Source organism: Xyrauchen texanus, chromosome 15 (assembly GCF_025860055.1).
Source record: "Xyrauchen texanus isolate HMW12.3.18 chromosome 15, RBS_HiC_50CHRs, whole genome shotgun sequence".
NCBI classification, from domain to species: Eukaryota; Metazoa; Chordata; class Actinopteri; order Cypriniformes; family Catostomidae; genus Xyrauchen; species Xyrauchen texanus.
In genome coordinates this window covers 29,607,765-29,634,195 of record NC_068290.1, presented here as the reverse complement: position 1 = coordinate 29,634,195, position 26,431 = coordinate 29,607,765, and the positions used below count along the sequence as shown (strand labels likewise).

General features: G+C 42.4%; 1 protein-coding gene across 3 annotated transcripts in view; it reads left to right on the top strand.

The window, feature by feature from the left end:
- LOC127655628 (cyclic AMP-responsive element-binding protein 5-like) overlaps positions 1 to 26,431 on the top strand; it is a 101,252-nt gene that overhangs the window by 47,172 nt on the left and 27,649 nt on the right. For all 3 annotated transcript variants that reach the window (XM_052143527.1, XM_052143525.1, XM_052143526.1), the window contains 2 exons: positions 3,650 to 3,776; positions 7,150 to 7,260. In XM_052143527.1, coding sequence (XP_051999487.1) covers positions 3,650 to 3,776; positions 7,150 to 7,260 — 238 coding nt within the window. The remainder of the gene's footprint in view (positions 1 to 3,649; positions 3,777 to 7,149; positions 7,261 to 26,431) is intronic.

The following is a 26,431-nucleotide window of genomic DNA, read 5'->3' as shown; positions in this document are numbered from 1 at the left end:
CTTATAGTGAAGTCACTTCATTTGAGTCTGTAGAGATGTAAATACTTATGGTGGAGTTAAGAAAGCTCTCTACTTTATAGTGTCCTATTCATTTAACTTAGTATAAAAAAGTAATAGTTCACACAAAAATTCAAATTCTGTCATTTTTTACTCACTCTCATATTGTTCCAAACCCATATAACTTATTTCTTCTGCTTAACACAAAATAAGTTTTGCAGACTATCCTGGCTGCTCTTGTTCATACATTGAAAGTAACTGGATAGCAAGACTGTCTGACATGGTCTTCTGCTGTTGTAGCCCATCTGCCTCAAGGTTCAACGTGTTGTGCATTCGGAGATGCTATTCTGCTCACTACAATTGTACAGAGTGGTTATCTGAGTTACCATAGCCTTTCTGTCAGCTTGAACAGTCTGTCCATGGACAGACAAGGCATTTCAACAAGACGTTTCCATCTGCAGAACTGCCACTGACTGGTTGTTTTTTTTGTTTTTGACAACTCTAGAGACTGTTGTAAACTCACAAAAATCCCAGGAGATCAGCAGTTACAGAAATACTCAAACCAGCCCATCTGGCACCAATAGTCATGCCGCGGTTCAAATCATGACCAAATTTTTCCCCCAGTCTGATGGTTGATGTGAACATTAACTGAAGCTTCTGACGCATATAGTAATTTGAATCGTATCCGTATGATTTTATCCATTGCGCTGCTGCCAAACGATTGGTTGATTAGATAATTGCATTAACAAGTAGGTGTACAAGTGTTCCTAATAAAGTTCTCAGTGAGTGTAAATACCTCTATAATCTATATGATTGTTGTGTGCATGTGTGAATCTGTTGTGTGCATTTGTGAATCGTTATGAGGTTATGAGACTGTTTTCACTCAAAACGTGTCTAATCAAATGTAAACGCTAGTTTCTTTCCGGCTAGACATCATTATCATACAGTGTTTACATTAAATCCATTTAAGCCTAGATAATTTCACATACATACATGCATATTTATCCATTTCAATGTTTCTATTATCAAATCTGTTAAAGTAACGGTTTCTGTTCAGATTTACGTCCGAATTTTCGGTGCATCCCAAACTCCCTTACCAGACGTGATGTGATGCCATGACATGCAATAAAAGGCATCTTATACATGTTTAATAGAGATTCAGTGAAACACGATGAGTGACAGGTAATTCTATATTTGACTTGGTGTCTTCTTCTGCAACGATGCGCTGGGCAGGCCCCTCCATAAATTAACTCTCATGGATCTGAAATCCTTCTCATAACAGTATATTAAATCCGGTTTTGAGCCGAAATCTGACTCCCTGCCAGATCCTTACTCCCTACTAACTGATTGGTCTCTATCCCTAAAGTCCACCCCTATACCTAACCCTAACCATAGTAGGGAGTCATTAGTTCCTATCCCTAAAGGCCACATTTACACCTAACTTTAATCATAACTATTATTGGGAGTCAAAATTTGGCACGACACCAGCATTTTACAAGCTGGTTTAGAACAAGGGTTTCACACCTACCGACTATTGTACTTGAGCTCTTGTTCACTTTAGTCAGAGGTCTGTCACACACACACACACACACATTTAGAATGGTGGGAAGATGAGAGACATAGCGGCTCCCTCTGACTTTTTCTCCACTTCTGTCACGTGGAGAACTTTTCCTGTCAGATAAGAATTTGTCTTCAGAAAACGTAAAAATCTACTTCTTTTCACTCTTGACGCACAACCTTTCTCTCAGAAGCAGGTGAGAAAATTTGGCAGTAGAACCTGTGCAGTACATAAAGCCTCTTTCTTCTCGTTGGCCAGGTTGAGCTCCTAATTAGGACTGTTTCCTGTTCGTTGAGTTTTAATGTGCTGTGGGACTGTCCCGTAGAGAGTTGCCCCACTCTCTGTTACACTCTATCCTACCCTCCTTTTTACTTTTTGTTCACTTCAATGGTAACAGGCCAAGATTGGATTTTATTCAGCTTGTTGTTTGAGTGTGAGTTCTGAACAGAGCTTTGGCTGCTCTGCCACAATAGTGTAAGTCCTTATCCTCCTGCATAATTTCTTTATATTGAAACAGACACAGCGAACTGACATTAGCATACTGCATGGACAAAAAAATTGTTATGCACTTTTGCTTTTAGTGGCAGTTGACTGCAGGTTTTCTGCCATCATTTACTCAGTTTTGTGTAGTTTTATACTCTCTTTTGTCTGTTCGACACAAAAGGAGTAATTTTGCAGAATGTCTTGGTTGATGTATTTTCATACAATGAAAGTGAATGGGATTAGGGCTGTCAAGCTTCATATATGACCAAAAGGCATAAGTAAAGGACCATAAATGTGGTTCATTTGACTTGTGTTCTATATTCCAAGTATTCCGAAGCAACAAAATAGCTTTGTGTGGAAATTTGACATGCTATTTTTTTAAATATGTGAATGGGAAAGATTTTCAAACTAACACTTTAACCGCCAAAGCCATTAGCAGTTTAAAAGTGAGCAAAATCTCACCTGTGTGTTTCAGTGATGTGAGATTGTTAAAGGTTCTTAGAATGTGATGGATTGGAGTGTTAATGGCAAAACATCAGAATGGTAATGACCGCATGTGTCTATGTGTGTGTGTACACAGTAATCACACAGTATAAATGCTGCTATTTAGGCTGGATAAATACAGGTATTTGTTCAGGTGAGGCACCCCTCCTTTCCCTTTCAGCTGTCGGTCAGCCCTCCAACCAGACCCAAATAATGCTTGTCATCTGAGGCTTATTCAGACAAGCTGTGTTTCTCCACTCTATGTGGTGGACCATATCTGCAAGACAGCAATTAGTGAGTGCTATATCTCACACATTTCGCCCAAATATCACTGCGGCCAGGGGAAGTGTAGTGCTTCATACCAATGTGGAAAAGACATTGTGGGTTTGGTGTGCTGAAACTGCGTGTTGCTTGTCAGCAGCGTCACACCCGAGGTTCTGTGGGTTTATGTATTTAATATATTACATATTAAATATCTGATATTTTGACATTTTTATGAAAAAGCACATTTTGTTTAGTTTAAATGGAGAAACTGTTAGAAAATGTCTTAATTTAACTTTTTTTAAGTGAATGATTATGTTGTTACACACATGTTTTCAAGGTGCAAAGAAAATATTTAAAAAAAAAACTATTTTTTTGTAGAAAATGCAATGAAATATGTATGAAATCAACATGGACACAAATATTACATTTCTATGAATTTTCATGTTTTAAACTAGATTTTATAAATATATCTAATTTTTATCACCTCCCATTTATGAATTACCCCTTTATCCACACCAACGCTTTTACTGAAGCTCAAATGGCTTGATCAGTCTTAGACTAGAGATCTTCTAGCAGGACGTCTCTTACTGGGAAACGTATTCTTTCATGCACTTTTTGTCTGACTGTGTATCATGACCTCTTAAAAAAGAAAAAATAAGGCACTGAAATTCATTAGAACTATGACAAATAGAAATGAGAACTGAATTTACTGCCTGTATGATATGAATTTCTAATAATGGCTCATGGTTAGCGGTCTTGACGTCAGTTTCAAAGCGAAACTTTTATCGGCGGAATTAAGCTCATCTCATTTATTATTTTTCTCATTTTGTCCTATTTTTTCCTTCTCTTTTTTGGTTCTCTTAGGCCAGTGCCTGGTTCCCTTTCCTCGTTGTTGCACCTGAGGAACAGACAGCGACAGCCACTGCCAGCCTCCATGCCTGGCACACTGCCTGACCCCACTATGCAAGGATCGTCTGCCGTTCTGATGCCTGTGAGATCATAAATACACCACCGCCCACACCCACAAACATGCACAATGCATTTACACTTTCGGCCTGACCACCAAGACACATTAATACACACAAACACAAACTCATACTTTGATAGTTCACTCTAAGGGTGGATCATGGTATGAGTATTGTAATATCATGGTAACAGTCTGTATCACAATATAGTTATTTTTGCTGCAAATTCAACAAAAATGGTTTATATATTACAAATGTTAACCTAAAAATGTGCTTAATATCAAAGCTACTTCATCTCAGATTTTTTTTTCTCTTTTTATTTGGAACTTGATGGATGCAAACCAAAAAATGATATTATTTGTAACAAATTAATAGTGCAAATATCAGTGCAAAAATATTTTTGCAAAACGGATAGTTCTGACTGTAAAATTGAATTGAATGGGTCAAATTTTGAAACAATTTAAATAGCCTTCATCTGTTCAATAAGTTGCGACATGCAAACCATAAACAAATAAATTCCACTTTGCGTTGTGCCTAACCACACCCCTTAATGATAAGTTCTTCCTCGTTGATTAGTTTGGAAAATGTACTGCTCTGTATTTTTGCATTACTCCATTTCTACAATAGCACATGTAACACACCTCACACATTATACTGTAAACCATCATACTGCCTACACTGTAATAAATTAAAATAGCATTTTATCCAGCTTATGTTTTTTTTTTTGTTTTTTTTTTTTTGAGTCACAGATACTACAAAATGTGAATTATTTGCATCTACATAAAAACACATTAGACCAACAGAATTCCCCCAAATGTTGTCCCAAATAGCAGAGTTGTCTAAACGAACAATTACATATTAAACAATATTGCTGATTTGTGAGTTCCCAATGGCAACATTAATCAATTATGTGGTTAGTGTTATAGGCTTACTTTTTGCTGTTTGTTGACTTTATTTATGCAGTTATTGTTGTTTTTTGTTGCCATTGTAAGTCAGTTGTTGTGTGGTAATGTTAGGATCTTTTAATATAATGAGGTTTGTTGATAGTTTAGGGTTGAGGTCTATTGTGTGTCTATGTCAAACAACTGTAAGTACTTGCCTTGCAAGACATTCCCATTCCTTTGTTCAAATGACAAAGTTTGCAGTTAAAGCTGAAGTATGTAATTTCTGCAACACCAAATGGATTTGCAAAAATAAACACTGTTTTCAAAACATCTTTCTGAATGCGCCCCTGGCCTGCAGTTGTTCAAACAGTCAGATAGTCCCATCCCCAACTCAAGCCGTTGGTTGATTAATATTGTTAATAAAGTATGTGTGCATAAATGTGCCTGTGGTGACAAATAGTGAACTTGGCTGAAGTTAGTGATCACTGTCTCAACTTCAGCATGACACTGCTTTCATATGGACAAAGCGTTGCACTTTTGAATGATGATTCAGCTTTCCCAATCAATGAAAGGACCTGGAAAATCTGATTGACAGCTTAAACTGCAGCCAAAAAAACTTGTTGTGCAACATTGGTCAACCACCAATTATCTTTCACATATTGGTTGCATTGCCTACTGGAAATCGTATTGTTTGTGCTTTCCTCTGCAAGGAGCAACCACACAACATAGAAAACTATAAAGATGTGGACAGATTTAATCATTATGATTAAAGACTTATTACTGAAATGAATACATAATTACGATTGTGCTCAATGGCTGTATAAATGTATCTGGTTTCTGAATGTTCATCATAGATGTCCCATGTGAGCGGTGTGGGATGGGGGGGGATTAATAGAGGTTGGGGGATATAAGTACCATTTTTGTTTGATTATGTCTTTTTGTCTTTAAGTCATTGACATAGAAATTGAGGAATATATATATATATATCTCAAACCTTGTAACCTTCCAAATAAAGAAATAAAAACTGTAGGATAAAATGGAAGCCCATCAGCAGAGGTGTAATTTTCTACCAAAGCTCGATCTTTTTTAATTCTTTTTCAGAAATGTAAATAAGGACATGAATGCAAGCTGAGGCAGTGTGTGTGTGTGTGTGTGTGTGTGTGTGTTTTTTTATTGTGTTTTTGAGAGAGCTGCCTGTATCAGAGTTCTAATGATACAACATATGTTCTCATTGTAACATAAGCCAGCCCATGTTGGATGTGGAGGTAAATGCAGAGTTGATTAAATAAAAAATGGCAATTTTTGTCTTGATTGACATCCCAGCAAAGGGGTGCAGCTCGGGGTGATATTTTCAAACCAAATATTCCTCACTGTCACTTTCACCCTGATATAGGTTATCAGGGGTTTGGAAATTGTGTGTGTGAGGGGGGGCAATTCTCTTTCAATCTCTCTCACGCACACACTGACTGCTCCATTTTATAGTTTCGCTCACCTAAAAGTGAGCATCGGAAATAAATAAATCATCGGCACACTCTTCTATACGTGCAAACATCTGAAAATAAATTACAGCTTTTTGGTCACACCTACCCTGTGAATTGCTTTTGTTAAGTGTTTCACCTTGTTAATAATCCACACACCACATACAAAAATGTACACACGCAATGAGAATTTTTATGGACTTTAATTGTTTTACATAATAAATTACTTCAGACTGACCCTAACCCTAAAATAACTTATAAAAACTTATATATAATATAATATAATAATGACATATTAATATTGTTTATAAATGTATAATATTATGTATTAATATTATTATAATACAAATAATAAATTACTATAATTAATAATAAAATATATCATAAAATAATAAAAGATATTACAAATAAAACATTTTATACTTTAACATTTTATAAAACTTATTTTTTTAAATAATTATAAATATAGATTTTTTTATTTGAAAATAAAACGAGACATTGTAATTTTGAATCGCTATAGGCTAACCCTAATTTTAGTCGTTTATAGCTAAACTATAGCAAAACTGTACGCGCGCACGCACACACACACACACACACACACACACACACACACACACACACAAACTTGTTTTTATATCATTGTGGGGACTCTTCATAGACTTCCATGCATTTTATGGATTTTATACAGATCTAAGGATAATTCCTATCCCCAAAACCCAAACCCTACGCCTAAACCTAACCCTCACATACACCTTTTTGCATTTTTACGTTTACCACTGGCTGGGTCCCACAAGGCAGGTGATCTCAGGTTTTATTATACATTTGTCCCCACAATGTAGTAAAAACATGCACACACACACACACACACACACACACACACACACACACACACACACACACACACACACACACACACACACATTGACTTTAACATTTTAAGCAAATGATTGTTAACTACTTTTGATTTTGACTAATCTATGTGTGTGTGTGTGTGTGTGTGTGTGTGTGTGTGTGTGTGTTCACTTTTCCGGCTGCAGATGGAGAGGCAAATGTCTATGAGCTCCAACATGATGGGCATGCAAGGCCCCGCCCACAGCAACTCATGCTCCTCCCCTCATGTTCCATCCATGCATTCTGAGGCAAAACTGGTGAGTCAGTCTGCATACACACACACACACACACACACACACACACACACACACATATTTTTGTCTTCTGTTATTGTTATGTAACTAGCCAGCCATTGAAGATAAACCCAAGATGACTGTTCCATTATTCTCTTATGCTCAAAGACCTATGCATGCACACATAGGCTACTTTCTTTCTCACTGCTGTGTGTCTACGGCTTGTTAGCACTAGTTCAGTATGCCAGTGATTTCATCAGAAACAAAGCAGCCAGTCAGAGCTCACAGAGACAGGGACAACGAGAGACAGAGGAAAAGAGCGAAAGAAACTGATTAAGAGCGAGGGAGAGAGAGTTCAATAGTTTTTTATAATAGATGAAATAAATATATTTTTTGGTATGCACTGTAAATATATGTATAGATGAAAAACTAATGGATATTTCTGTAGTAGCAAGGATAATGTTCTAAACATACCTTACACACAATCTGCTAGTGGCTTTGAATTTTAAAGGTTTAGTTCACTCAGAAATGAAAATTCTGTTATCATTTACTCATGTTATTCTGAATCTGTCTGACTTTTTGTCTCCCATGGAACACAAAACAAGTTAATTTGCTGCATATCCTGTACACTTTTTCCATGCAATGAAAGTGAACAGGGATGAGGCTCCAAAAACAATGGGGTATATTGTAAGTATTATGAAGACATACAATAACTTTGACAAACAGGCAAAACTTTTAACTGTTATTTGCTCAAATCTTGTCCTCTGCTGTAGCATTTAAATGTGGCGAGTCGAGACTTTTTTTTTTTTGTCATTTTTGACCTTGACACCCCCAGTGCCGTCTTACAGATAAAAGCAGCCAGGACATTCTGCTAAATGACTTTTGTCCCACAGATGAATGAAAATCATCAGGTTTGAAGTGGCATGAGGTTGAGTAAATGATGACAGAATTTTCCTTCAGTGTTACTTTCTTTGGAGGGCTGTGACATGGATCTGCCTGTTCTGGTACAGTTACCCCATTAATCCCATTAACTATGTGACTGCTTGCACATTTCATTTGAACTTCATAGCTGTTGCATGAGTATCAGGAAGACAGGTTTGGTAATTAGATTATAATCTACTAATTATACAGTGCAGTAATCCGGTATTTGTGGATTTGGAAATGGGAGTTAATTATTTTGCTCTGAGAAAAAGTGGAACACAGAGGTTTCAAGAAAGGAGGAGCCCGAGATAAATAGAGAAAATAACAATACAAGATAAAAGGCAGAAAGAGAGAGAGTGTGTCTTTATGTCAAAGCATGAGTGATGATTGTGATGGTGGGAAGAGCGTTCGAAGAGCACTTAACTCTCTCTCCTTCTCTCTGTCCTGTTGAAGATTGATCGCACGGTGTATTTTTCAATCCTTTCGTTTGTTCCCATGGTAACGGGCAGGGGGAGCATAATATTTCTTTAATGTGCAGTCTTATCTGTCCCCTGGCTGGACTCCAGGCACATCCCCCCTCTCTCCACCTCACTCGGCCCTGATTGTAATTGAATTATAAATTCCTTTTTTTTTTTTGTCGACACATGAGCCATTTATTTTAGGCTTTCAAAGAGTCACTAAAACAATTGTGTAGGAAAAATTTTATACAGATCACTCTGCCTTTGGATCTTGGCTAATGTAATTATCTGTAAGAATGTAAATATGTAACAACAATTTTATTTAAGTTCACGCATACTGTAAATTAAATCTACAAGCATGACAATAAAGCTGCCAATGTCTCAAGTGTCCCATCTCTTAACCACTTTTGCCTTTGTTGTCGGCAAAGGGGTATTACGTTTTATCGAAATACTGCAGATATTTCTAAGCAATTTTGACCCCAAAACATGTCAGAAACGCACACACATACACTAATGTGCCAAAACATTATGACTACCGGCCTAATAAGCTGTTGGTCCTCCGTGTGTGCTACGTTAAAACAGCCCAACCCGCCGAGGCATGGATTCTGCAAGACCCCTGAAGATGTCCTGTGGTATCTGGCACCAAGACATTAGCAGCAGATCCTTCAAGTCCTGTAAGTTGATAGGGTGGAGTTGCCATGGATCGGACTTGTTGGTCCAGCACATCCCACAGGTGCTCAAACAGATTGTGATCTTGGGAATTTGGAGGCCAGGGCAACACCTTGAACTCTTCATCATGTTCCTCAAATCATTCCCGGACAATGTGTGCAGTGTGGCAGGGCACATTATCCTGCTGAAAGAGGAATCCACTGCCATCAGGGAATACCATTGCCATCAAGGGGTGTACCTGGTCTGCAACAATGTTTAGGTAGGTGGCATGTGTCAAATTGGCATGTGACATGAATGGACAGACACAGGGTTTCCCAGCAGAACATTGCCCAAGGCATCACACTTCCTCCACCAGCTTGTCATCTTTCTACAGGGGTCATCATGGGCACTCTGACTGATCTGTGGCTACACAGCCCCATACGCAGCAGAGTGTGATGCACTGTGTGTTGTGACACATTCCTCATGTAACCATCAATACAATTTTCTGTGACGTGTGCCACAGTAGACATTCTGTCGGTTCGGCCCAAACAAGATAGTCTTTGTTGCCCTCGCGCATCGATGAGCCTTGGTGGCCCAAAACCCTGTTGCTGGTTTGTGGTTTGTCCCTCCTCAGACCACTGTCAGTAGGTAATCACCACTGCTGAGATGCTCTGACCCAGTCATCTGGCCATAAAAATTTGGCTCTTGTTAAAGTCACTCGGGTCTTTACACCTGACCATTTCTCCTGCATTCAACATGTTGACTACAAGAACTGATTGATCGCTTACCATCTAATCTACCCAGACCTTGACATGTGCCCTTGTTAGGAGATGATCAACATTTTTCGCTTCACCTGTGGTCATACTGTTTTGACTCATCAGTATACAGATGTTTACTTTACATTTACGCTGTGTAAATGGAGACATACCATAGACTTCTATTGTTTTTATATAAAGCTTATTAGAATTACACATTAAAAAAAATATTAACCTAAAAAATATGCTTCATGTGGTAACATCTAAATTAACTGGTATGATTCAAGTCAAAAAAATATTTACACTGAATCAACCTGAATACACTATCAAAATAAATTTTAAGGGTTAGATCAGGTAGAAATAGCTTCTTAAGGTAACAATTGCAGCTTACCCCTTTTAATAGTGTAATAGAGACTAGCCCTAATCCTAACCATACAAGAAACCTTTTGCATTTTTAGAATTAAAATACATGTAATAAAATAATTATTTTATTACATTACTTTATCGAGATCCTGACCTTTGTTTGATTTATTTAAAAAACAAAAGTACAATTACTATGGCATCCGCGCCCATGTGGGTCGAATAATGGTAACGGTTGCTATCAGGTGATCTGTTCTGTGGTGATCAGAGCCATGTGTCCCCACATGGCCAGCCCTGCATAACCCCAATGTGGAGATCCAGCCCTAATCTCCTTATAGATGTTGACTTACTCCAAATGGGAAATATCTCCCCCACTGTAACCTCATACCCAGCCCTCAGCTGCAAGAGAGATTGAGAGAGAGAGAGAGAGAGAGAGAGAGAGAGAGAGAGACGAACTGGAGAACATAAAGAAAGTGAGAGACAAAGAAAAGTTGAAGATTGTGTTCGTAAGTAAGAGAGCGAGTGTGTGTGTGTGAGATTGAAGGGATAGTATGTTGAATCAGTGTGCATTTGTGTCCGTGCATGCGTGCATGTGTCTATGCTCTTCATCCAATGAAGCCAGATTGATTTTGTGGTGGGCCAGGGGTTCTCCGGTGAAATAAAAACCAAGTGCTTTTGTTCCCACGGGACGGTTGTTAGAAAGTCACACACACACACACATACACTGTACTGTGTGGCAGAGTGTCGTGCTGTCTTCATACTCTGTGGTTAAGGTGTCATTTATCTCAGCCCAGATGCAGATGAGCAGCCTCTTGTGTTTGTGGCTGTTTTGCTCTTGGGCTGAGCAGCAGGATATTTATTATTAATGAAGTCACTGATTTTATGTTTCAGATGTCCAGTTGTTCGATGTGTTGGGCAGATGTACAATTGTTGCTCTGCTGTAGGGGTGGAAGTGAAATATAGTGTGTATGAGTGTGTGTGGGTTCACAGAGGCAGTTCTTACTCTCTTTCTCTTTTACTCATTTCCTCATTCTGAGATATTTTAAGCCTGTAGTATTTTTTTTTCTTTCGTTCAATTAAATAATGCTGAAAAACGACTCGGTTACTAACGTAACCTCGGTTCCCTGAGAGGAGGGAACGAGTATTGCGTAAGTAGCTTACGCTATGGGAAAACTCAGTTTCTCGAGAAATATTGAAGTCTTTATGTAAAACGCATTGCAGCTGCACAGCAGACAGCAATGAGCCGAGGCAGCTTCGGTCATTGGCTGTGCTGCGGCAACTTGCTCGAACCAATGACGGGCGACTCTGAGCAGCGACCAATGAGCTAGCCGCGCCAGCGTGCTCAGAGCCAGCCAAGATTAGCATGACTAAGGCTATATATTAGGCGCCCCGTCATGAGAGTTCTTTAGGTTCAATCGACTGAAGCGAACTGACCAAGCACAAGCACGGCAGCTTACGCAATACTCGTTCCCTCCTCTCAGGGAACCGAGATTACGTTAGTAACCGAGTCGTTCCCTATCGAGAGGTCTCTCCTATTGTGTAAGTAGCTTACGCTATGGGAACACCATGTAAAACGCCGTGCGTGCTGACTTCGCTCTATAAAGCCAGAGGCAGATGCCTGAGCCTTAAAGCAAAGTGATTATTCCACGAGCCGGCCAACGGCGAGCTACATAATGGGATAGTATAGAGCCCTTCCAAGGTGGTCCATGGTGGGGCTCATAGTACAAACACAAGCGCATATCTTATGTACTGAGTTTTCTATGTACTGATATGCATAAAAAATCCTCTAAGTCAGTCAGAGACGGACCTTGTAAGGGAGGAGATAATGCTCAGCATATACATACTCCAGTCCATTTTACAGTCAGGCTGATAGAATGTTGGAATGCATTTTTCTATGTACTGATATGCATAAAAAATCCTCTAAGTCAGTCAGAGACGGACCTTATAAGGGAGGAGATAATGCTCAGCATATACATTCTCCAGTCCATTCTACAGTCAGGCTGATAGAATGTTGGAATGCATTTTTCTATGTACTGATATGCATAAAAAATCCTCTAAGTCAGTCAGAGACGGACCTTATAAGGGAGGAGATAATGCTCAGCATATACATTCTCCAGTCCATTCTACAGTCAGGCTGATAGAATGTTGGAATGCATTTTTCTATGTACTGATATGCATAAAAATCCTCTAAGTCGGTCAGAGACGGACCTTATAAGGGAGGAGATAATGCTCAGCATATACATACTCCAGTCCATTCTACAGTCAGGCTGATAGAATGTTGGAATGCAATGAGGGGACCTGTAGGTTATAAAACCTGATAAATGTCGAAGGTGAGGCCCAGCCCGCCGCTGCACAAATATCTTCAATGGGTATCCCACTCGACCACGCCCACGAGGAGGCCATGCTCCTCGTAGAGTGAGCTCTGACGCCTAAGGGGCATTGAAGGCCCTTGGCTTCATAAGCTAGCGCTATAGCATCCACTATCCAGCGCGATATTCTTTGCTTTGAGACTGCGAGACCTTTAGTGCGGCCGCCAAAGCATACGAATAATTGTTCCGTCTGTCTGAACAGGGCAGAACGTTCCAAATATACTCTGAGCGCCCTGACTGGGCAGAGTAAATTAGCGTTGCTTTCGTCAGCTGGGGACGATAGCACTGCCAGAGATATCACCTGTACTCTGAAGGGTGTGGAGAGCACTTTAGGAATAAACCCGTGCTTTGGCCTAAGGACAACTCTGCAGTCGTTAGGTCCAAATTCCAGGCAAGCAGCTCTTGATGACAGCGCGTGCAGGTCGCCCACTCTCTTGACTGAGGCTAGCGCCAGCAAGAGCGCAGTTTTGAGCGAGAGCTGTTTAAGGTGCACGGTTCGGAGAGGTTCGAACGGGGCACTCTTGAGTGCATCCAGGACCGTGGCCAGGTCCCAGATCGGCACCGAGAGGGGGCGAGGAGGGTTCATCCTCCTAGCGCCTCTTAGGAAACGAATGATTAGGTCGTTTTTCCCTAATGAACGTCCTTTATCAGGATTGTGTGATGCCGCTATGGCAGCCACATAGACTTTGAGCGTGGAGGGTGTGCGGCCCGCCTCCAGCAGCTCTTGCAAAAAGGTGAGTACACTTGGTATCTCGCACAATTTGGGGTTCAAGCTCTTGGTATCACACCAGTCACTGAACACTTTCCACTTTTGGGCATATAAGCGCCTCGTAGAGGGCGCTCGCGCCTCAGTGATGGTTCTCAAAACTCCACTGGGGAGGTTCTCGGGAACCCGTTGAGGGGCCATGCATGGAGGGCCCGGGGCGGGGATGAAGAATCATCCCGTTGGCCTGCCTGAGGAGGTCTAGCCTCAACGGAATCGGCCATGGGGCAGATTGCATCATCTGCATCAGTTCTGGAAACCACGTCTGGTTGTTCCAGAGTGGGGCTACCAGGAGCACTGCACATTTCACTTCCCTGATCCGACTGATGACCTGAGGTAGCATCGCGATCGGGAAAAGCATACAAGGGCGGCTCGGCCAGACTTGGGCGAAGCGTCCGTGCTCTTTGAGAAGAAAAGGGGGCAGTCGCGTTTTCTCTGGAGGCGAAGAGGTCGACCTCTGCCTCGCCAAAGGTTTGCCATAACCACTGAACCGTCAGGGGTGGAGAGACCATTCTCCTGGGAGAACCTTGTCTCTGGACAGCATGTCCGCTCCCTGGTTCAGGGCGCCTGGCACATGCGCTGCTCTCAACGAGCGCAGGTGGTGTTGTGACCATAAGATGAGCTCCCTGGCCATAGAGTGCAGGGAGCTCGACCTGAGTCCACCCTGGCGATTTATATACGAAACTACCGTCATGTTGTCCGTTCGGACCAGGACGTGTTCGTTTTTCAGGTACGGAAGCAGGGCTCTGAGAGCCAAGGCGACCGCTTTCATTTACAGACAGTTTATATGTAGGCACTTTTCCGGGTTTGACCAAAAGCCGGAGACAGACCTGCCCTCGTAAAGGGCCCCCCATCCTATTTTGGAGGCATCTGTCGTGATCATTTTTCTCCACGTATTTACGCCCAGACTCACGCCGGTTTGACGGCTTTCCAGGGTGTCAGGGCTTTTATACAGCCGTGATTCGCTCTGATCAAAAAGTGGCCCGAGCGCCACGTGTGAGTGGGGACACGGCTCTTGAGCCAGCGCTGGAGAGGACGCATGTGCAACAATCCTAGCTGGAGTACCGCCGATGCCGAGGCCATGAGACCGAGCATTCTTTGAAATCGTTTGACGGGGGCGTGTGCACCCGTTCTGAATGATGTTGCAAGGCGTCGAATAGAGAGCGCGCGCTCTGATGAGAGGCGCGCTGTCATCTGCACTGAGTCTAGCACTATTCCCAGAAAAGAGATATTCTGGCTGGGGGATAGCACGCTCTTTGCAAAATTGATTCTCAGACCCAGGCATTCTGGATGTCTGATAATCCAAGATCTGTGCATCGTTAACTGACCCTCTGATTGTGCTATGATTAGCCAATCGTCGAGGTAATTCAGTATTCGCACTCCCCGCTGTCTCAGGGGGGAAAGTGCCGTGTCCATACATTTCGTGAATGTACGGGGGCCAATGATAGGCCGAATGGTAGTACTGTGTACTGGTATGACTGTCCCTCGAAAGCGAATCTCAGAAAAGGCCTGTGATGAGGCGCTATCGGAATGTGAAAGCGTCTTTCAAATCCACTGATAGAAACCAATCCCCGGGGCGAACTTGCGCGAGGATATGTTTGGTTGTAACATTCTGAACGAGCGAATCATTAAAGCTCGTTCAGATGTCTGAGATCTAGGATGGGACGGAGGCCACCGTCCTTTTTCGGGACGAGAAAATAGCGGCTGTAAAAACCCGCCTCGCTCATAGAGGGAGGAACAGTTTCTATAGCGCCCTTCTCTATCAGTTTGAGCACCTCGGTGCGTAGAACATGTGACAAATCTTTCCTCACTTTCGTCTCGACCACCGCTGAAAAGCGGGGTGGTCTGCGAGTGAATTGAAGTGAGTAACCGTGTTTTATTATGTTCAAAACCCATTTCGGCATGTCGGGGATTTTTTCCCAGGCTTTTGCTCGCACAGATATGGGATGAATGCTGGCTGGGGGCGTGTCGCAGTGACGTATGGGCCCCACCGGCAAATTGCCTTGTGCTAACACTGAGTTTACAGCTCTCAGAGGCGCAGGTGCGCGCTGAGCAGCCGTGTTGAGTGCCGAGTGCAGGGGTGCGTGTGAGAGTACAGGCATGCGCGCTATCTCCGAAATGCTTGCAGCATGAGTCGGAGAAATGCTTGAAACTGTATGGACAGAGTTTTCGGGTGGGGGTGCATACATCGTAATAGGCACGCGCGCCACATTCATAAAGCTTCCCGCTCTTAGCGGGGAGTCTCTTGGCTCACGCATCACATCTGTGATGATTGCGGTATGAGACAGAGAACTGTTTGAAACTGTATGGGCAGCGCTTATGGGTGGGGTTGCATATACTGTAGTAGGCACGGCGCCACTTTCATAAAGTCTTCCGCTCATGGCGGGGTTTTTTTGGCTATGCATACAGTGTTTGTGTGTAGGGGTGCATGCATGGCAGCAGGCACGGCGCTACTTTTATAGTATTTCCGCTTTTACTGGGGAAGTGTTTATAACTGTGGGAACAGTGCTTGTGTGTAGTGGTGCATACATGACAATAGGCACACGATCTACATTTATGGAGCGTCCAGCTGAGCTGGGGAAGTATTCGGCACTGTTTGGACAGTATTGATATGTGGGAATGCGCACTTTAGTGTGGACACGTGACCCCTTAGTGACACAGGCAGAAAATGTGCTAACACTGAGCTTACAGCTCTCAGAGGCGCTGGCAGCTGAGCAGCTGTGTTGAGTGCCGAGTGCAGGGGTGCGTGTGAAATCACAGGCACGCACGCTATCTCCGTAATGCTCGCAGCATGAGCTGGAGAAATGTTTGAAAACTATATAGACAGTGTTTATGGGTGGGGGTGCATTCATTGTAATAGGCACGCGCGCCACTTTCATAAAGCTTCCCGCTCTTAGCGGGGAGTTTCTTGGCTCACGCGTCGCATCTGTGATGCTCGTGGCATGAGCTAGAGAACTGTCTGGAACTGTATGGGCAGTGCTTATGGGTGGGGGTGCATATACTGTAGTAGGCACGCGCGCCACTTTCATAAAGCCTCCCGCTCGTGGCGGGGTTTTTGGCCATGCATACAGTGTTTGTGTGTAGGGGTGCATGCATCACAGCAGGCACGCTCAAACCTTTATAGTATTTCCCGCTTTTACTGGGGAAGTGTGTATAACTGTGGGAACAGTGCTTGTGTGTAGTGGTGCGTACATGACAATAGGCACACGATCTACATTTATGGGGCGTCCAGCTCGAGCTGGGGAAGTATTTGGCACTGTTTGGACAGTATTGATATGTGGGAATGCGCACTTTAGTGTGGACACGTGACCCCTTAGTGACACAGGCAGAAAATGTGATTTCTGTGTGTTGCCGTTAAAACGGCGTTTGATTGCAGGTGAGCGAGTTCTGTGACTGGCCCATTGACTGCTGTACAGACATTTCCAGCCGCCTGTAAGGGGACTGGGTAATGTTTTACACGTTTTGGAGATGGCTCGCTGCTGCTGCTGAGGCGGTCTCTGGTGGCCCTGTGACGAGCTGGAGCGCTTGGGCAGGAAGTGACGCATAGCCTGCGAATCCTTTTGAGCTTCAGTGATGCGTTCAGTGAACTCTCTTACCATTTTAGACAGGATGCGGACGATCTCTGAGTCCATGCTGGTGCCCGTGCTCGTGTCCGCTATTGTCGACGGCGCGGGGTCGAAGGCCAAGCCCGGCCAGTCGTCGGATGCAGCGTCAATGGAAAGGCTGTCATCCTTTTCACCGTCGTCCCCTGACGTGCCGAACGAGACAAGACCCACCGCTCTGTAGGAGGGGTGCTGGTCCGCCTGCGTTGAAATGGACTGGCGGCGGGGAGTTCTCGGGTAGTGGTGAAGCACGCGGGGACTGGCCCGGCGTGACGTCACTGAAGTCCGCGTGCTCTGGCGAAGGCCGAGCCCGGCCAGTCGTCGGATGCAGCGTCAATGGAAAGGCTGTCATCCTTTTCACCGTCGTCCCCTGACGCGCCGAACGAGACGAGACCCACCGCTCTGTTGGAGGGGTGCTGGTCCGCCTGCGTTGAAATGGACTGGCGGCGGGGAGTTCTCGGTGAGCGGCGGTTTTTCTTGCGCGGCTCGAACAGAGGGGACGGCAGAACGGTGGTAGCAGGCTCGTTCGCGGCGAAGGCGGCAAAGCGAGTGCGCAGCTCGGTGAGGCCCAGGGAGTCACATTCGGGGCATCCGCCTCGAGTGAGAGCAGCTTCTGCGTGGTCAGGTCCCAGGCAGCGAGTGCAAATGATGTGACGATCCCCGTCAGGAAGAGGGCCTCTGCATGAGGCGCAGGCTGAAGGCATTTGCAACAACGCCTTGAAAAATTACTCTTTTACTCAATCAAAAAGCGTCGCAGAGGCGAGCGCTTGCAGTAAAAGGATATAGCGATGCGCGCCGGATGGCGTAGCAGAAGGCTTCGAAGGCGGCTGAAGGCACCGGCGTCCTCTTAGCGGTCCTGCTGTAGTCTTTTCGACGGCGGGCGAAAGACTCCAACAATCCGGAGGATCCAGCGAAGAGAAGGTCTTTGCTGAAGGAGATTAAATCTAAAGAACTCTCATGACGGGGCGCCTAATATATAGCCTTAGCCATGCTAATCTTGGCTGGCTCTGAGCGCGTGGCAGCGCAGCTCATTGTTCAGCTTGTTCAGAGTCGCCCGTCATTGGTTCGAAGCAAGTTGCCGCAGCACAGCCAATGACCGAGCTGCCTCAGCTCATTGCTGTCTGCTGTGCAGCTGCAATGCGTTTTACATAAAGACTTCAATATTTCTCGAGAAACTGAGTTTTCCCATAGCGTAAGCTACTTACACAATAGGAGAGACCTCTCGATAGGGAACCTGATTATTGTAGGGTTGTGTTTTTTTTTACTGTTTTACTGTATTTGCTATTCCGAAGTTCTAACTACTTTTTGGAACACAAGGAATGCATTTCGATGCAGCTTATCTAATACTGTTGTTGTTGTTGTTGTTGTTGTTGTTGTTTTATGTCAAACCAAAAAGCAGTAGTTACATTTGCTAACTTCTGATGTCTCTTGTGATGTCAGGATGAGTTTGTTACTCAATACCCTTGTTGTGTTTTAAGGACCAAGCTTTGAGGTCTGTGTGTGCAGTGTTTAAGGTATTTCATGTGTGTTGTATTATGAGTGTTGTTGTAATGTTTTCAGTAGTTTCAGACAAGCACTTCATGTACATTTGTCATAGACGACACGAGATGGAGCAAATAATATTGGCCAATCTAAAGACATTCAAGTTAAAACGTATTTTTAAGTCATGGCAATTTGACATTTTAAGTTCAAGCAAGACATTTACTTTATATTTAATGAATTTAAATAATAATAATAATAACTCTTGCCTTAGGTTAAACCCTTAAATGCGTGGAAATTTCATCATAACACACATATTCAAGTCTTTAGAGATCCAGCACTTATATCACTCAAAAACTGATCTACAAAATGCCCAGATAGTGTCAAAATTTAAGACAATTAAAAAATAATAGAATACAAAATATTTTTATGTTTTATTTATTTTTCTTATCAAAGAGAAAATGCAACAAATCAGGACAAATCTAGAACAGGACTTGTCACTTTGACACTGAAATTTCATAAAAAAGACATATTGAGCTACACATAATCCATACAGAAGATACACATAAGCTACGCATAAATATTTTCTCAGGCACTTTGAGTCTAAATAGATGAATAACTTATATCATTTCAGTAATACACCCAAATGACAACAGTCATATCATACTGTTCATGTGTTACACTTGCTATATTTTACTTCCGTGTTTTTTCTTCATCAAATGTCAGTGTCAAATGAAAATCAAATCAATCACTGAAACATCAGTGCCACCTTGAGTAAGAAATAACAAGTATAATATGTATGTGTACACGCATATAAAATACTGATAATTCTCCTTTGTTGGTAATTCATTGTTACACAGAATAAAAATTATATAGTGTTTATTTGTAATGTAGTACTCATTTATCTTGTAATAAACAAATACATAGATATCCTGTGATAGTAAACTTATATAGATATAAAATAATTATAAAAATATAATTTATGGAAGTGAAAAAAAAAGAAAAAAAAACCTGATACTCTTGCATACCAATGGTCTCTAATGACCTTATACACTTTTGGTACTTATACCATTATATAAAAAAATATATAATTATTATTTATTTATTTATTTGGCATTTTGTTTTTTTCTGTTAAACTAGTTATAATAGAGATATTGAGGAATACTAAAGAGGTGTGGGCACAACTCCAAAAAATGGATGAGGTACAGGGTTTGGAATGAGGTCCCAGGTCACTAATGAGCCGAGGTATGCGTTTAGGGGTTAAAATGTAGACGTACACCCAAACACATAATATTTCTCTCACATAACCAAGCAATTGTTAGGCAATACACGTGCTCTGTGCCTGGTCATTTTGTGAAAGTTTTGTTTTTGCTTTCCTTCAATCTGCTCTGTTTTGAGAGATGAAATTTTTTTGTGTCTCTGGAAAAGGAAGCACAAACACACTCTTATCAGAGATAGCAAAAAGCTTGAGAATGTGCCTGCTGAGGTTTTGACATGATTTGGGTTTTAAAAGAAAAGTCCCTAGTTTTTGGCCATCGTATGAGTTTTTGGCCATCGTATCATTGTAATTTCTTTATGACCTTTGATCTTAAAACATCCTTTGAAACTGCCATTTAAATACCTCCTTAAAGCTACAATGGCCCCAAAAAGCATTTGGACACTTTTGGACACTTAGGTAATTAAAAATATAACAATGTCATTGCATTAGATATCAAATACCAAACCAAGTTGCTTCTGGAAACAAATGACATCAAACCTTTTTCACTAACTTGACTCCTTCCTTAAATTCACATAGCAGAGGAGCAGATCAACCACAAATGTTGTTAATCACAATTACTATGAACATTTAATATTTGAACAACTAATGTTTAAAAACCAGAAAGTGTCCAAATACTTTTTGTCTTAAATTTGGACAAAATATCTAAAGAACATCATGTGAAATGATTTGCTTAAATGTATTTTTTTTTTTTGCGACATTTCTTTAAAACAAATGCCACTTGGTTTGTTATCTAAAGCATCTAGGTTACTGTTGTAACCTCCGTTCACTAATGGAGGGAACGAGACGTTGTGTCGAGTGAAGTTCTCTGAACTTGAGAAAAGGCCAATGAGAATGTGGCAGACAGAATTTGCATGTCCCTCCTCTGGACATACGGGTATAAAGGGAGGGAATCAATCATTTTTTCATTCAGGTTTTGCATTGAGGAGCTGGGAATAAGGTTCGGCAATTACAGTGGCATGGTTCAGCGTCGTGGCTTGGGGGACACGTCTCGTTCTCTCCATCAGGGAACGGAGGTTACAACAGTAATCTAGACGTTCCCTGTCTGTCGCTCACTTCGATGTTGTGTTGAGTGAAGCGACACTAGGGGTCTCTATTCAATCACGCCATGCACTGAACCTTGTATGTGCGCTGTTGACACAGGTGCGGGCAGGCAGTTGCGTGCCAAAGCAACAGGCTGCGTCAGATTGCACGTACCCTTCCCAGACGCCCCGTAAAAATCTTCATAAACTTTTTAGGATCCTGGTATCCCGGAGGGGGGGAACAAAGTGTCGTGCCAAGCATGGGAGTAGGCCGCGCCAGCCGATGTTTCTCGCATAGAATAAAAGCTGTCCATCTTAACGCTGTTACACGCATCGGGGAAGGTGTTCTTTTCCAACTTCTATTCTTTCAGGGGGGAAAAGACCCCGCGGAGACCACCACCTGCCCAGGCCAGGGCGAGGTAAAGAGTGGCGAAATAAGTCACATGGGTTTTCAGGCCACAAATGGTGCGGTGGTAGATCCTACCTGCTGAGAGGGAGGAGTTGCTACAAACACGGCGACTCAGGGGGCAGTGGGGACTGCCTAAGGGAGATGCGGTTCCGCCAGTAGGGGGATCATACCACGGAAAATACACACAGGGGGATTAATCCACAAAGGCCCATCCTGTGGAGCACCTATTCCAGTACAGAATAATTTTTAGTACCCGTAGATCAACCCTGAGATTGTAAAATCTTGTAAAGGTTGCCCAGCCTGCTGCTCTGCAGATGTCTGCTAGGGAGGTACCATTGGCCAGTGCCTACGAGGATGCCACACTTCAAGAAGGGCTGGCTTCAAGAAGGGCCGTGTTCACTGATTCTAGCTGCTCGAAGGGGGGTCTCTGAAGGCCGGAAAGGACCATGGAGAGATCCCATGAGGGGAACAGGCATGGCCTGTGAGTGTTCAGCCTCCGGGCACCTCTAAGGAACCTGATAATCAGATCGTGCTTCCCAAGGGACTTACCATCCACTGCGTCGTGGTGAGCCGATATGGCAGACAGCCTCCCTTCCAGCTTCTCCTGCAGAAATGAGAGCACTGAACCGACTCTGCATCTCTGCGGGTCTTCAGATCGGTAAGAACACCAATTCATGAACAAGCGCCACTTCAGGCATAAAGTTGCCTGGTAGAGGGAGCTCTGGCTTGGTTGATCGTGTCTACAACAGCAGGTGGTAGGCCACTTAGATCTTCCGCATCCCTTCCAGGGGCCAGACGTGGAGGTTCCAGAGGTCTGGGCATGGATGCCAGAGATTGCCCCATCCCTGAGAAAGAAGGTCCTTCCTCAGGGGAATTTGCCAGGGATGGGCTGTTGCGAGGAGCGTGAGATCCGAGAACCAAGTCTGAGTGGTCCAATAGGGGGCCACCAGAGTGACTTGTTCTCCCTGACCTTGCACAGCACCCATGCAAGTAGGCTCACTGGGGGAAATGCATACTTGCGCAGCCCCCGGGGCCAGCTGTGTTCCAGCGTGTCTGTCCCGAGGGGAGCCACTGCTAGGTAGTTCCAGAGCGGGCAGTGGGATGTCTAACAGGTCTACCTGTGCTTTGCCAAACCATTCCCAGATCAGCTGGAGTACCTCAGAGTACCCGTGGGCCGTTCCACCGTTGAGGGTAGTGAGAGCGGATGAGCGAGGAGGTCAGTTGCGGGCAGTGAAATGTGCCCTCCACGACCTTGTCAGCTTATCATGCACATTCAGGAAGAAATGGACTATGGCTGTGAGTGGTGCCAGGACCCGAGGAACCAATCGTCTAGCCTTGAGGGCTGTGGGGAGGATGGAGGGTTCCAGTCCAACCCCATGCTGATGGAGGCCCTGGCAAGAATGTCGGCCATCTTGGTGTAAGCCTCAAACTGGGGGAGCCGACCCGAAGGTGGCAATCCAGTTGAGTCTTCTGGCGGAATGCTCTCCGATGCAGTGGCGAATTCATCATCCAGCTTGGATGGTAGTCAACGAGAGTGCCGGGGGGTGGGTGGTTTTTGGGGATCTACCCGCCGAAACTGAGCCAGACGCCATCCCCAAATCGCCTCCATCACCAGACGGGTCATCCTCAATCCCCTTGGAAGAAGGAGCAACTCAGGGGGGCGGCTGGAGTGGCGTTCTTCTTTAAGAAGGAAAGCCGCCACCGCAAATTTGCCATGGTCAAGTTCTCGCAGTGAGAACATGAACCATCCACAAACGCCACCTCAGTGTGTTCGTAGCCCAGAGTGTCTGTGACTGTCAGGAGCGGAGAGAAATCGACCGTATCCAGAAACTACACAGGGGCGGAAGGGCATCTTTACAAAGACGCACGCGTCCTGAAAAGGATGTTCAACGCCAGCTGTGTATTGCTCTTTTAGAGAAAGTAAACTCTTTTAAGAAAATATATATATTTTAGGCGAGTTGTCGAAGCGCCCAGGGCCAAAGCTGCACCGCCATGCAGAGAAGGAGAAAGCCACTGATATGCGCCGTAGATCCAACAGCAGACGCTCTAAAGAGGTTAGTGGAACAGTGGTGATCTCAGCTCACTGATCGCACAACTGAATGAACAGATGCATGATTCCCTCCCTTGAAACCTGTATGTCCTGGGGAGGGATATGCAAATTCTTTCTGCCAAATTCTCCTTGGCCTTTTCTCAAGTTCAGAGGTAACCGAGGCCTTCAAGAAAGTCCCCTAGTGTCGCTTCACTCCACACAATGTCGAAATGAGCGACAGATGGTGAACAATAAACTTCCTTGACTGCAAAAACACATATTCTCAGTCATTATTTTGTTTTGTTTTTAAAACAAGATAAATGATGCCTGAGAATCAAACTGTATAAAGTATTTTTGTTTTCAGACAGTGTATGGAATAAAAGTGTATTTCGCCTTGTTTCACTCATTGCGTGACTTTCGTTCCTCTGTTTTATACAAAGCGCGTGCTTCTGACTTCTCACATGAATGCTTATGTCACGCGACTGCTCCATGAATGGTTGACTTCTAGCAGGAAGCTTATAAAGTTTTAATTATCGATAAATGTTTTACACAAACCTATCGCTTTGCTTCAGAACACATTCATTGATCGACTGGAGTTGTGTGTATTACTTTTATGCTGCCTAAATATGATTTTGAGCCAGCAGGCTCACGGCACCCATTTGCTTTCATTGTATGGACAAACAGAGCTGAAAGGTGTTTATAAAAATCTTTTCGGTTCTACTGAAGAAGGAAAGACATACAAATCTGGGATGGCTTAAAGATAAGTAAATCAGGAGAGAATTATAATTTTTGGGTGAACTAATCCTTTAAGCAGAAACCTCACAAAATGTACTATTTCTGATTCTAACAGCCATTTTGGCATGGTAAGATATTAATATCACCTTCACAGACTCTCATTTTGTAAATGAACCTAACGCTACAAAGAAATAAGTAATACAAAATTATATTAATAAGAAATCCTTGTTATAAGAGTTTTTCCTTTACTATAGCTGCTTCACACTAATTCTTGTAACCAGGAATTGAAAAAATAACGACTCCTTGTTGGAATTTTAGTCATACATGCCAGTGACAGTTTAAAAAAATCTGTAATTCTTTGTTTTATCAGGGGTAATTATCTATTGTTTACATTGTTACCAAGAATGATAAATTTGTCACTATGCATCAAACAAGGTGGCAAGTTATTTTATGAGGTAAAGAATACTATATGTTCTTGCTCTGTTTCTCCGGGGGCCTTGCGCTGGCACACGCCACACAGATGACATAATCCTTGGCATGCAGTAAATGTACTCTTTTTTTGCTTGAGCAGTAAAAACAAGAAACCTTTCTTAAAGAAACATTTCAACGAGGGATACAGCTATCAAAGTGATGTAAAGTCTTTATAAGAGAGATGGGAATTCAGGCTTATGTAATCAAACCCTCATTCATCCACAAAGGATCAGAGCTGAACGCAAAAGTGTCCAGACATAGGCATATTTGAAGGCATACTTTAAGTGAAAGGTTACTTTTCGTACTTTTAGAATTTAAACTTTTTAGAATTTAACATCTCAACTTTAGTTTTGGCTAAAATAAATATTGTAATTTGTTTAACACATTTACATTTTTCACAAAATGTGTTTAAGATCAAACAATACTTGGCAGATCCCTTGCAATACTGCCATGGACACCCCTGCATTACAGTGTTTATATTATAGTGTAATTACATAAGTACTCCATACTAATAACATTAGAATTATATTTGGTATATTTTACATTAAGGTTGTATTCATTAACATTAGTTAACTACATTGTGAACTAACAATAATTATTTTAACAACAACCGTGTGATTAGTCTAACAACAATAATTTTACACTTCTTAAGCTTGGTTAATATTTTTCAACATATACTAATGTAACAATTTTAAAACGAAATGTGGTCTATTTTTCTGATGTAACTTCATTTAAAATCTCATTATAGACTGACTTATAGTCAGAAAGTCAGTCTTACTTCTTCAGTCTTACAGTATAATTGAAATTATGTACTTTCACAATCACTCTATCACTGGAAGTTTGTAGCTCAGGTTTTTTGTGAGGCTCTGTTTGCAGAGTAAGGAACTAAATCCTTGTTTGTAAGCAACATCTGTATGAATGGTGGTATTGTCGGGGGATGATGTCATAGGAGAGGGATGATGAGCTAACACACAGCTCAGAGTTAACATACAAAGAAAGAGGGAGGGAGAGAGAAAGGGAGCAATCCATCAAGACTGATCACTGAAAAAAGGGACACTGTACGACTGGGCAATAGCTACTTCTATCTGATCTGAGTCTTAAAAACATACGTTCATTGGTGTAACCTACTGTAATGTAGTGAAGTTGATCCAGTCATAATAAATACTTATAATAATAAATAATTAAAGTTTAGGTTACCCAACAATTAATTTTTTTAACAGTGTCAGAGAATGTCATGTGACTGTATCATAGTCTAAATTCAGAGTGAGTTTAGTGAAGATTACCAACAAAATATACATGTATCATACACATTTCTTGCATTAAACCTCATGAAGAAATTGTGTGATTTCAGTGCTTTCAAGGCAGCACTATATTGATGTTCCTCAAAAACATTCTGATTAGGGTTTGTTTTAAACCCCTATCGCTAAGTATTACAATTCTGCAATTCATTCATCCCAAACACTTAACGTACAGACTCCATTCAAACTTTGTTTTGTTGAGAATTTCAGCCTTAGGTGTGTTATTAATGGTTCGGATTTTGTAAATGTTATGCATTTCAAGAAATGTAACGTTAAAGTTTTTAAAATCCCCCACTGACTTACATTGGTGGAATGTTCACCATTCAAAATGTAACCGACAGCAATGACATCATCACAATATTTGCATTCACAATATTGGCCTTCTCTCTTACATATGTTTGCTTATACCACGGATCTGTTTATTTAATTCAATTAAATTGATTCTGTTTTGCTTGATTCAGATTGGTTCACGGACTTTCTAATGTGTGCAATTATTTTTTCAAGGAAACACATGGCTATAAAGTAGTTCCAGGTCTTGACCGCTTAAAGGTTCCATATCACTTCGCCAAATTATTTAAGTTATTTTAAAGAGCCTTACAG